At 37.1% G+C, this 13,213-nt stretch overlaps 1 protein-coding gene across 2 annotated transcripts in view; it reads left to right on the plus strand.

Annotated features, from left to right (window-relative positions):
• Window positions 1–13,213, plus strand: part of Hnmt (histamine N-methyltransferase) — a 46,416-nt gene that overhangs the window by 29,042 nt on the left and 4,161 nt on the right. For both annotated transcript variants that reach the window (XM_063258711.1, NM_001172960.2), the window contains 1 exon segment: window positions 1,042–1,135. In XM_063258711.1, the coding sequence (XP_063114781.1) occupies window positions 1,042–1,135 (94 nt within the window).

The following is a 13,213-nucleotide window of genomic DNA, read 5'->3' on the forward strand; positions in this document are numbered from 1 at the left end:
ATAAAAACAAGGGATCTACTATGATCCACTGCCTCTGTTTTTTATCCAAGTCATGTCATAGGTTGTTGGTCATCTTATGCGTTGGCTATATTCAGGGACCTATCTTAGGTTCCTATGATGGGAGACATGGAGTGAACTGATACTAAACATAGCCACTGAGACATATTGGACCATGTTCAGATTTATGTTACTTCATTCATTCATGTGAAGTGTCACAGCTTTAGTTATTTTCCCTTTGTGCAATAAATTCTGTTGTGAACATGCACATGGAATATTGACTTATCACCCAAAAGAATAAAGATGAGATATAAGAAGTGCTCATAGAGATAGATTCTCTAGTAAGTAAAGGATGCACACCACTAAGGACAGTTTACTACTCCCAGTGTGTAACATTAAGTGCCATGTGTTGAGTAGAAAGGCCTGTACTTCACCAAGAATTGGTCCAGAATTGTTCAAATTTGTTGGTCTGGCTCTTAGTACTCTATGACCAAGTATATAACCTTATGCTTGGCATAGTCCAGTATCCTAGAGAATCTGTCAACATCAAAACCTGCCACATTTTCTGTGAAAAAACAAAAACAAAAATAGGATCTGTGAGAATATGGAGAAGCTAGTGCAAAGGACTTAATTTTAAAGCAATGTTCAATGAAATGGGGTCTGTTTTTGTGCTGTGCTTTTCCCAGAAGGACTATAATTCACAAAACATAGAATAGACATAAGATCATGTTCTCATGTGTAATGGATTGTAAGTGTCTGCAGCTATTAATGTCTGGGTTATAGAATAGAAAGAAAATTTGACTATAGTTGTGTAAATCTCATAGTTTTCTCTTTCCTCAAATATTTTCTTATATTAATGTTTTATTTTTACGTTACTGTTTTATCTTTCCAAAAATATCTTTAATCTTTAAGTATCATTTTTTTTTCTATTTTGGTTTGGATAAGACTTTACTCAGCTTGAAATTCAAACCTTTTAGTATTAGTTCAAGCAACAAAGACTCCAGAACAGAGAAGTGTCTCATTTTTCTTTTGCCTCCTATCTAGATGCTGTACTATGTAGATGATATCCCAGCTACCCTGAAATTCTTCCATAGTCTCTTAGCTACCAATGCTAAGATTCTCATTATTCTTGTGTCAGGTGAGTTATTTTCAATCAGTTTGAATCTTAAAATAGCAATTGTACATGTATGCATAGATTCATATATTTAGAGAAAGTCAGAAATATGTATGGTCTTTGTTATAAAATTCTTGCCTTGGCCTCTGATCATAGTCAATTAATTTTTCAATGTTAGGACAGTCACTCATGATTACTCTTTCAGGAGTTCTATTATTTTTATTAGGAGTTCTATTAGTTCCTTTTTGTTAAGGAAAAATCTGTTTTCTGTATATGCATTATTTTATGTAACAGATTTTAAGTGATAAAATTTTTTAAATGAGACAAAGGATAAATGTTTATATTTATATACTTTTTGCCACTTAAGTGTCTCTTTTCCATCTGCAATGTCTTTTAATAAATAATAAAGATTTAATTATTGAGTTACCTTCATATTTGATTAGTTTGCATTTCTAATGCCATTAGCTACATTGTTAATTGCACCTTTTCTCAAATACCTGTGAAAAATGCTCTAATTGCCTTGTGTTATATTATTGTTTTATTTTCTAAAGAAAGCATTTGATCACACTGTGTTGCTTTCAGAGATATAGAAGTAATTTGTTCTTTTTTTGTGGAGGTCATTCATTAATTATACTACTTTTTCCATTCAGCAGCTTTTATTGATTATCTTCCTGCTAAATGGGTTCATTCTAAATGTACAGTGATCCCTCTCTTCCTAAGCATATTGCAGAATGCTTACTCCAAATCATATAAAAAATCCTTTTGTTTTCAATTATAAGCAATAGTTTTAAAAATGAAAAATGTGATTGTTGTGTATAATACTGGATTGGAATTTATGGGAGAATTTGGCATTAGAGAGCTCCTGTACACAACCTTCTCCCCAAGCGAACATCTTGATAAGCTATTTTTACCTCTACTTAAAAGTATTCCTTTATGTGGGATAAGTCTGGCTTCCCATTTGGAAGTTATTATGTAAAACGAATTCTTCCTGCTAACCTTTGTCTAATTTAGGACAGTTGGCAAAAGTACTATGCACTGCATTTAGGAAATGAAAAGGAACTTACAACGTTGTGGAAAGCCTGTTCTGATGATATGCATCAGTAAATGAAAAGAAGAATTTTACACAGAAACTCATCCAAGACTTTGATTTCAGAATATGTTTCATATCAACAGCACATCCACTGTCCTATTTAAAATATTTTCAGAAGTTAAATATTTTCAGGCCAGAGGCACCATTCTATGAATATGTATCTACTAATAAAGAAAAGCCAGCCTAAGGTTTAAAAAGTGTTATAAGTATTTCACATGCAACTGAGAATTGAATAAGTGCGCTTCTGGATATTGTATTATGATGACTATACTCTGAAAAGTTAATATAATCCACGGTTTTAGGCATCAAGAAATGTAGAAAGCAAAATAGAACCAGTGAAACCATCTGATGATATATGGGGCAAGAAAGCCAAAGCACTGTCTACCTATGTGAATTTGGTTTCTGAGTCAATTCAGGTTCTCATGGTGGACAAGCACACCTCCATTATATTATATCTATGCATATATGGGTTCTTATGTACTAAATAGATGTGCAGCCACAGGGAAAAATCGAAAGAGAGTTAAAAACTCAAAAATTAGTCAGCTTTCTTTGAAAAATGTTTTGGCTCAAAATATTCAATCAGTATATTTTATATGTTGGAAATATTTGATTCACCATTTTCCAACTGTATAGCACATGAGACTGTTATCCTAAAGGGGAAAACACTCTTAATAGATATTGTTCCTAAACATAATGCAACAAATAACAATTGTTAGATCATTAAACTGTGACTCAGATGACCTCTTTCCTTTATGTAGTTTTTATTTCTTAGGAGAAGTTTACCACTCTCATACAAGGGATGCCATATCCATTTCTTTTTAAAAGAAGAAAATAGATTTACTTATTTTATTTTGAATTTTCTTCTTCTATCCCCTAAGTCTAAAATAGTCTCAAGTATTTTTTACTTGTATTTATCAGAAGTATTACATAAATTAACTAAATATAAGTTAATTTTAAAAACCACCTTTATCAATAGAGTTTATTTTGTAATTAAAGAAGATACTCTACTTGCAAAAAGAAATAGAATTGCTAAGTATATTTATTTTTGCCATCAATTTACTATCTAGCTGGAATGTTCCCATTTCCTACAGTTATACTGATTTATACTTAACTCTTAAAAAATAATACAAATGACTGGAGCTTTCATCTCAAGTAACATCACCTTTCTAATCACAATATTTCATTCATAAAAATGCCTAGGGGTCAAGCTTACATGTTCCTGATGGTAGCTAGCAATTGTTTGCTTCATGTTTCTCCTCCCAGTCTAACATTTGATCCCTTCTCTCCTAATCTTGCATGTGCTGCAGCTTCTTCTCATCTTGTCCAACCTTGCCCCAAGTACAGGCATAGCCCTTCTTCCTTCATTCGCCACACATCATTCTTTACTTTTCCAAAATGCTGAAACCCATGACTAGAAAGACAAACAAAGAGCAAAATTTAGCATTCAGATTCCTCAGCCATGGTCTACAGATACACCTCAGTGGCACAAACACCTGCATGGCAAGCTAGAGGTCCTGAGTTCAATTCCCAGTACCAAACAAAACAAAACAAAATAAACAAGCAAACAATAAAGATAACAAATTTTCTCAGCCTGTCTCTTTCTCCCCTTTGTCTTGCTTATTGAGTTTACCTAGTTTGGTCTACTTTTACAACTCCAGACCACCTATGTATTAGCTCAGTGCTAACATGCCAGCTCTTTACTTTCTGTTCAGCCTTCTTATTTGTTCGGTAGAGAAACTTAATTCCTTCTGCTCTACTGCTACCACTTACGTAAGCATGTGTACCTACAAGCTTGCCTGAAAAATATGCATATGCTTGCGATAAATTCCATCAACCACCCTCATTATGAGGAAGTGATATTTTCTTTTTAAAAACAGCAGTAATTATTTTGTTGTATCAGTACACTAATTTGTGGGTCTGCTTTTAGAAAAAATGAATTAAGCTTCATTTCTAACATTGGAAACAAATTTAATCCCCCAATTTTATTTTATGATCTCTTTAGATTACCATTAGGAACCTGTATAGGAATAACCCATGTGATTACTAGTCATTTTTGTAATTTGATGCTAATAGTGACTCAGGCATGGTGGTATTCACCTATAATCTCAGCAGTCTGGGAAGCTGAGGCAGAAGGATCGCAAGTTTGAGCCCAGCCTGAGCAACATAGTGAATTAGCAAAAATGTTTTCTCAAAACTAAAAACAAAATAGTTAATGGTTGGAGATATAGTTCAGTGCAAAGGCTCTGGGTTGAATTTACAGAACTGAATATATTATCTTCAAATCCCTATCTTTATACTGATCTGTGAACAAGAAACTAGTTAAGAAACTACACTAGGTGAGGTGCTTTATCTACAACCCTCCTTTTCAGAGCCATTGCCCTGGCCTGTCTTCAAAGCCCAAACTGTACCTTTTGAAACCCCATTTCAATTTAGAAAATGTCCACAGTGCTTTCCAAAACACAGTCCAATGTGAACCATTTGAGAATAAGCATTCTGAGTTTTAGGACAGTATTCAAATTTAAGTTGTAATTATTTTCTAAATTGAATTAACTTTCTAATTACCTAACAACAAAGATATTTCTATGTATGTAGCATCTTCTTTTATAAATGTTCTGCAGTGCACTGCTTATAGGTAGATTCAGCTTACGCTGGAACTATTCTTGGAATTAAATTTCTAAGAGCATTCAATTATCCAAGATCACATCTGGTTCGATTCATGGTGCATCTCCAGCCATGTCTTGCTGTGAAGGGTGATCTGAAGAATACCACTTAGCTCAGAGTCACAGCTTCCCATTTTATTCAGATGCTAACCTATTACCAAATAGATGAAGTACTTAGTTATTTGAGTACCATCTCGACACTTTTGTGTGAGATTTATTAGGCAGTAAGATAGTAAAATATGAAGTCAGTTTCTACATGTAATTATACAGTGTATCTAGTTTCACTAAGGCACCGTGTGTTCAGACATGTTTAAAACACCACTGACTTCTCAGTTCTATGTTTGCTATGGAAGATAATGAGCTATGGATTTGGTATATTCAGCTGATTGAACTGCTGCTGAGAGACTCTGGTAGGCTCTGAAGGCTGCACAGACAACTTCTATGCCTTTGAAAGACTTTTATTTTTTTTATTTTTATTTTTTTTTAATTTAAGAGGAAAAAGAGAAAAACACAAAACAAACCAAAGCGGCGTAAGGGTACACGCAATACAGAACTACAAAACAAAACAAAACAAAACAAAACAAAACAAAACAAAAAAACATAACAGTAAGAAATCACCTGCTAGTAGATTACACACTATCTTCTTGAAAATAGTTCCTCAAATCACAGTATCAAAGAACACAAGGTGGACATTCAAACAGGGAGACTGCAAACAGCTGTGTTCAATGTTCCAAAAACATTGATAAAGTCAGCTATTTAACACCCCCAAACACACTTGCTGTTATATCCGTTAGAGCTCTTTTTCTTTTTTTTTCTCCCTCTCTTTTTTACAACAAAATTTACACATCTTGGATTTTATTACTCCTTAGTGCTTATTACTTTCTTTTTGGGGGGGGGAGAATACAGTCAAATATGGCAAAACAAAGCTGTCAGTCAATACCAAGGATAGACATAGCACATGGTGTAGAACAGAGTACAAGTTTATCAACAATGGTTATCAACGTTGTCCCTTGTTTCCTTAAAAAGAATTGTCTATCTTATTAGATATTATAAAGTTGGACAAAACAGTAGAGAACAAGACCAATAAAACTTAGGCATTGTAAACATTACAGGACTTTCAAAGAAGACAATAGTCAAACCAGAATGGGTATCTTAGTGAATCTTATTGTCTTCAAAGTAGTTGCCTATGTCTTCAAACTTGATACTATCATATAGAATGGAACAGAGTCTAATCAGTCAAAACAAGATCGTGGGAGTACTACAGGACTTCAAAACAAGTTAATAGGAAATCGAAAAGAGTTACTATTTATATATCCTAATTTTTTTGAATTTTTTCTTTAATTAAGACAAACATAAGAAATGACTAAATAATTTTTTTGAAACAATAAGGGGGAGATTGAGATAAAACAGGACATAACAATATAACAATAGAGGTCACAGCATGACTGTTTCAACAACCTAGTATTCACCACCTTATAACCTGACTTAATAGTAGTTACCATAGTGTCTTTTTCCTTGAAATATTTGGATAAAACTTCATATACTCTAGCTTCAAATATTTTCATATCAAGAAGCCCAGAATAAAGCCTTTCTAATTAATGAGTGAAAACTTTGTAAGGCTTCAAGGCCACCTAATGGGGAATCATGATTACCACATATTTTTATATATTTGAATCATTATTTACATTAGGGAAACTATTCGGTATTCACGCATGCGAGATTGATTTATTTCACTAATGAGTATGGTCTCAAGCTGCGCCCATTTATTGATAAATATCTCAATGTGATCCTTCTTTATAGCTGAATAATACTCCATTGTATAGAAATACCACAACTTTTTTATCCATTCCTCAGTTGATGGGCACTTGGGTTGTTTCCAAGATCTGGCGATTACAAATTGTGCTGCTATAAACATAGGTGCACATATATCACTGTGGTATGATGCTTTCAGTTCTTCTGGGAATATGCCTAGAAGTGGAATAGCTGGAATAAATGGGATTTCCAGTCCCAACTTTTTGAGAAATCTCCAGACAGATCTCCACAAAGGCTGTACCAGTCTACACTCCCACCAGCAGTGCAGGAGAGTTCCTTTTTCCCCATAGCCTCTCCAGCATTTGTTGTCGGTTTTCTTGATCCTGGCCATTCTTTCAGGAGTGAGATGGTATCTCAGTGTGGTTTTAATTTGCATTTCTCTAATGACCAATGATGATGAGCATTTTTTCATGTATTTATTTGCCATTTGCATTTCTTCATCTGAGAATTGCATATTCATCTCAGATGCCCATTTTTGGATTGGATCTTTGAATTTCGGAGGTCTGAGTTTCTTTAATTCTTTATATGTTTTAGACAAGAGGCCCTTGTCTGAGAGAGAGTTCACTAAAATCTTTTCCCAGTTTGTGGGTTTTCTTTTCACTATGCTGGAGATTTCTTTTGACATGCAGAAACTTTTTAATAAGAAGTGGTCCCAGTTATTGATTCTGGGAAGTATTTCCCGTGCGGTTTGAGTCCTGTTCATGAATTCTTTACCTACTCCTATGTCTCCAAGGTTTCTACCTATTTTGTCTTCCAATAGATTTAGTGTTTCTGTTTTAATATTCAGATCTTTGACCCATTTAGATTTTAATTTAGTACATGGTGATAGACATGGGTCTAGCTTTAGTTTTCGGCAAATGGAGAGCCAGTTTTTCCAGCACCATTTATTAAAGAGACTGTCGTTCTTCCAGTGAACCTGCTTGGCTCCTTTATCAAAAATAAGGTGGTTGAGTGTGTTCGTAGTTGTGGTTGTATCTTCTAATCTATTCCACTGATCTTCAGCTCTGTTTTGATTCCAATACCATGTTGATTTTACTACTGTTGCTTTGTAGTATAACTTCAAGTCAGGGATTGTGATGCCTCCTGCTTTGTCTTTGCTGCTTAGAATTGCCTTTGCGATTCTAGGTCTCTTCTGGTTCCTGATGAAATTTAGGAGTGATTTCTCTAGATCTATAAGGTATGTTGATGGTATTTCTATTGGGATTGCATTGAATCTGTATAACAGTTTTGGGAGAATGGCCATCTTCACAATGTTTGTTCTTCCTATCCATGAGCAAGGGATGTCTTTCCATTTTCTGAGATCATCTTCAATTTCCTTTTTCAGTGTATTATAATTTTCACTGTATAAGTCTTTCACTTCTTTCGTAAGAGTAATTCCTAAATATTTCATTTTTTTGCTTGCTAATGTGAATAGTCCAGTTTCTCTTATTTCCCTCTCTGTAATTTTGTTGTTTGTGTATAGGAATGCTATTGATTTCTGAGTATTGATTTTGTATCCAGCCACATTACTGAATTTATTTATTGTATCTAAGAGTATTTCAATGGAGTTTAGGGGGTCTTCTATGTAGAGTATCATGTCATCTGCAAACAATGATAATTTAACTTCTTCTTTTCCTATCTTTACCCCTTTTATTTCTCTTTCTTGCCTAATTGCTCTGGCTAGTACTTCCAGTTCTATATTAAATAGGAGTGGTGATAAAGGACATCCTTGTCTTGTACCCGATTTTAAAGTAAAGGCTTTCAATTTTTGGCCATTTAGTATGATGCTGGCTGTTGGTTTGTCATAAATGGCCTTTATTATATTGAGGTAAAGACCATTTATTCCAATTTTCTGTAAAGTTCTTATCATGAATAAGTGTTGGACCTTATCGAAGGCTTTTTCTGCATCTATAGAGATGATCATGTGATTCTTATTTTTGGCTTTATTGATATGGTGGATTACATTTATTGATTTGCGTATGTTGAACCATCCTTGCATTCCTGGGATGAATCCCACTTGGTCATGGTGTATAATCTTCTTGATGATTTGCTGGATCCTATTTGCCAATATTTTATTGAGAATTTTTGCATCTGTGTTCATTAGGGAGATCGGTCTATAGTTCTCTTTTATAGGTGGGTCTTTCTCAGGTTTTGGTACTAGAGTAATATTTGCTTCCAGGAATGACTTAGGAAGGATTGCTTCCCTTTCAATTTCATTGAATAGTTTGAGGAGTGTCGGCATTAGGTCTTCTTTATATTTCTTGTAGAATTCTGCAGTGAATCCATCTGGGCCTGGGCTCTTCTTGGTGGGCAAGGACCCAATTACATTCTCAATTTCATTAGCAGAGATTGGGTTATTCAACAGTTTTATATCCTCTTGATCTAGCTTTGGTACTTCATATGCTTCTAAGAATCTGTCTATTTCTTCTGTGTTATCAAACTTTTGAGAGTAGAGGTTTTCGAAATAGGTGTTGATGATCCTCTGTATTTCTATTGGGTCTGTAGTGATTTCTCCTTTTTCATTTCTTATTGCATGAATTTGAGCTTTTTCTTTCCTTTTTTTAATAAGGTTGGCTAGGGGCTTATCGATTTTATTTATTCTTTCAAAGAACCAACTCTTTGATTCGTTGATTCTTTGGATTGTTTTCTTAGTCTCTATTGCATTGATTTCTGCTCTGATTTTTATAATTTCCTCTCTTCTTTTGGCTTTGGGCTTGACTTGCTCTTCTTTTTCTAGCTGTTTGAGGTGTAGCATCAAGTTATTTATTTGTATTCGTTCTGTTTTCCTGATGTGGGAACTCAGTGCAATAAATTTTCCTCTCAGAACGGCTTTCATTGCATCCCACAGATTCCGGTAAGTTGTATCTGCATTTTCATTTTCTTTTAGGTATTGTTTAATTTCTTCTTTAATTTCTTCTGTGACCCACTGACTACTCAAGAGTGTGTTATTTAGTTTCCATGTGTTTGCGGAATTTTTGCAGTATCCTTTGTCATTAATTTCTAATTTCAGAGCGCTATGATCCGATAATATGCAAGGGATGATTTCAACTCTTTTGCATTTGCTTAAATATGTTCTGTGAGCTAATATATGGTCTATTTTAGAAAATGATCCATGTACTGCTGAGAAGAATGTGTATTCTGATGTTGTTGGGTGGAACATTCTGTATATGTCTATCAAACCCATTTGTTCCCAGGTGTGATTCAGTTCTGTTATTTCTTTGCTCATTTTCTGTTTGGTTGATCTGTCCCTTGGTGTCAGTGGTGTATTAAGGTCTCCTGTTACAATTGTGTTACTGATAATTTGAGTTTTCATTTCTGTTAATAATTGTTTTATATAACTGGGTGCTCTGGAGTTTGGTGCGTATATATTTAAGATAGTTATCTCTTCCTCTTGGAGTTTTCCCCTTACGAGTATGTAGTGACCTTCTTTGTCCTTTATGGTCATTGTTGGTTTAAAGTTCACGTTGTCTGCAAACAGAATGGCTACTCCTGCCTTTTTTTGGATTCCTGCTGCATGAAGAATTGTTTTCCATCCTTTGACTTTCAGTCTGTGAGTATCTTTCTGGGTTAGATGGGTTTCCTGTAAACAGCATATGGTTGGATTTTGTTTCTTGATCCATTCTGCTAGTCTGTTTCTTTTGATTGGTGCATTGAGACCATTTACATTAATGGTTATTACTGTTAAATGCTGGTTAATTGTAGGAATGTTATCTCTCTGCTGTTGCATCTTTATCTTTCTGTTCTGTTTAATTATTTGCTTTGCTTAGTGGTTTTTTCCTTTGTGTATCTAAACTGTCTTTCAATATTTTTTGCAGTGTTGGTTTGGTGTTCATGAAGTTCTTCAGCTGTTCTTTGTCATGGAAGTATCGTATTGCACCATCTATTTTGAATGATAGTTTTGCAGGATATATCAGTCTTGGTTGGAAATCATTTTGCTTTAGGATCTGGAATACTTCACTCCATGCTCTTCTTGACTTTATCGTTTGTGCTGAGAAGTCTGCTGTGATTCTGATAGGTTTTCCTTTATAAGTGAATTGTCTTTTCTCTCTGACAGCTTTTAATAATCTATTCTTGTGTTGGATTTCTGGGATGGTGATTATTATATGTCTGGGTGTAGTTTTATTTTGGTTATTACTGTTTGGAGTTCTATATGCTTCACTGATCCTGATGTCAGTTTCTGATCTCATGCTTGGGAAATTTTCAGCTATTACTTCTCTAAATATCCTCCTGACATCCTTCATGTTGTCTCCCTCTCTTTCATTAATCCCTATCATTCTTATGTTATTCTTCTTTGCATCGTCTTGCAGTTGTTGAATTGTTGTTTCCTGGTTCCTTGTTATTTTCAAAAGATCTTTCCTTTCCTGTTCACTAGCTGCAATCCTGTCTTCAAGGTCTGAAATTCTATCTTCACTTTCATTAAGGCGGTTTTTACAACTTTCAGTGGAGTTTTTTATTTCCTGTATATCTCTGTGCATCTGCATTATGTATTCTGTTTGTTTCTTATATTGCTCGTCTAGGGATTCTATCTTTTTGTTTAGTTCCTCCAATTTTTTATCTGTGTTTTCTTTAGATATATTTAGAATCTCTTTCATTTCTTTTATCATTTCTTCTTTTATCTGGGAGATTATTTCGAGTTTGAATTTCTTTAAAGCTTCCTGGAGTTGCTTGTCAATTTCAGTGGCTATTGTGTCTGATATATGAGGTGGATGGGATATATTTTCTTCTATATACATCGCTCCTAGGGTTTCTTGAGATGGGCTGGAGGTTTGAGGTTGTAATTTGGTCTTTCGTTTTGTCATTTTCCTATATTTCTGTGTTTCAAGTGTTATTTGAAAGCTTCCTCAGGATCTGTTGAAAATCCCCTTCTATGTTTGGAGCTACTGAGACTCTGGCGCCACGCTACCCCAAGCCATTAGGCCTACAGAACCAGTGGCCCTCCTCTGCCTGCTCAGAACTCCGCAGTTCCAGACAGGCTGGGCCTCAGGAACACTGTGCGCCCACCTGCCCCTTGGAAGCTCCACAGTTCTTCAATCGCAGCCGGGTTAGGGTACTGACCACAGGCTGCAGTGCTTCAGGAACCTGTGGACCCTCCCTGGTTGCAGAGATATCCACAGTCCTCCAGATACATGGAGAGGCCGATGCAGGCACCCCAAATCTGCCCAGCTCCTCCTCTGCAGACCAATGGCCAGGCGCGGCAGCTAAACACGCTGGGCTAGGCTGGTAGTGTGGGCCAGCCCACCTATCGGGAGCTGAGCAGGTCTCCAAGTGAAGCCGGAATGGGGAGGCTGATGTGGAAGCCTCAAACCCACCTCTCCCCTTCACTGCACCTGGAAGCCTAAGGGAACTCCAGCAGTCTGGGTGCAGATATCCAGAGTCCTCCAGACACACAGAGAGGCCGGTGAGGGCACCCCAGATCTGCCCAGCTCGTCCTCTGCAGGCCTATGGCCAGGCGCGGCAGCTAAACAGGCTGGGCTAGGCTGGTAGTGTGGGCCAGCCCACCCATGGGGAGCTCAGCAGGTCTCCAAGTGAAGCCGGGAATGGGGAGGCTGATGTGGAAGCCTCAAACCCACCTCTCTCCTTCACTGCACCTGGAAGCCTGAGGGAACTCCAGCAGTCTGGGCGCAGATATCCAGAGTCCTCCAGACACGCAGAGAGGCCAGTGAGGGCACCCCAGATCTGCCCAGCTCCTCCTCTGCAGACCTATGGCCAGGCGCGACAGCTAAACAGGCTGGGCTAGGCTGGTAGTGTGGGCCAGCCCACCTATCGGGAGCTCAGCAGGTCTCCAAATGAAGCCGGGAATGGGGAGGCTGATGTGGAAGCCTCAAACCCACCTCTCTCCTTCACTGCACCTGGAAGCCTGAGGGAACTCCAGCAGTCTGGGCGCAGATATCCAGAGTCCTCCAGACATGCAGAGAGGCCAGTGAGGGCACCCCAGATCTGCCCAGCTCCTCCTCTGCAGACCTATGGCCAGGCGCGACAGCTAAACAGGCTGGGCTAGGCTGGTAGTGTGGGCCAGCCCACCTATTGGGAGCTCAGCAGGTCTCCAAATGAAGCCGGGAATGGGGAGGCTGATGTGGAAGCCTCAAACCCACCTCTCTCCTTCACTGCACCTGGAAGCCTGAGGGAACTCCAGCAGTCTGGGCGCAGATATCCAGAGTCCTCCAGACACGCAGAGAGGCCAGTGAGGGCACCCCAGATCTGCCCAGCTCCTCCTCTGCAGACCTATGGCCAGGCGCCTGAAAGACTTTTAATTTAAAGGAGGACTCATGTAGGAAACACATTCAAGAGTGTGCCACTTCCCATCAGAGCCAATTAAGGAGATTAGGAAAGTCCTTGAGACTAAGTCTTTGCCTCTTAACTGTATTTCTACATGTTTATAAAGCTTATGGAACATAAAAGATAACTTAAATCATGCTTGAATGGACCTGAATGATTTGTTTATTTCTACTCTGTGATATCAGAACTATTATTAACTCTAAACCTCCATCCACCAAAGAGAATATATTTCATCTAAAATAGAGTACATATAGACAAGAAATCAAGGAATATAGAAAGTTTGTA

This window comes from Cavia porcellus, unplaced genomic scaffold (genome assembly GCF_034190915.1).
Source record: "Cavia porcellus strain 051 isolate PalLab524CR breed Dunkin Hartley unplaced genomic scaffold, mCavPor4.1 scaffold_12, whole genome shotgun sequence".
In the NCBI taxonomy this organism is placed as follows: domain Eukaryota; kingdom Metazoa; phylum Chordata; class Mammalia; order Rodentia; family Caviidae; genus Cavia; species Cavia porcellus.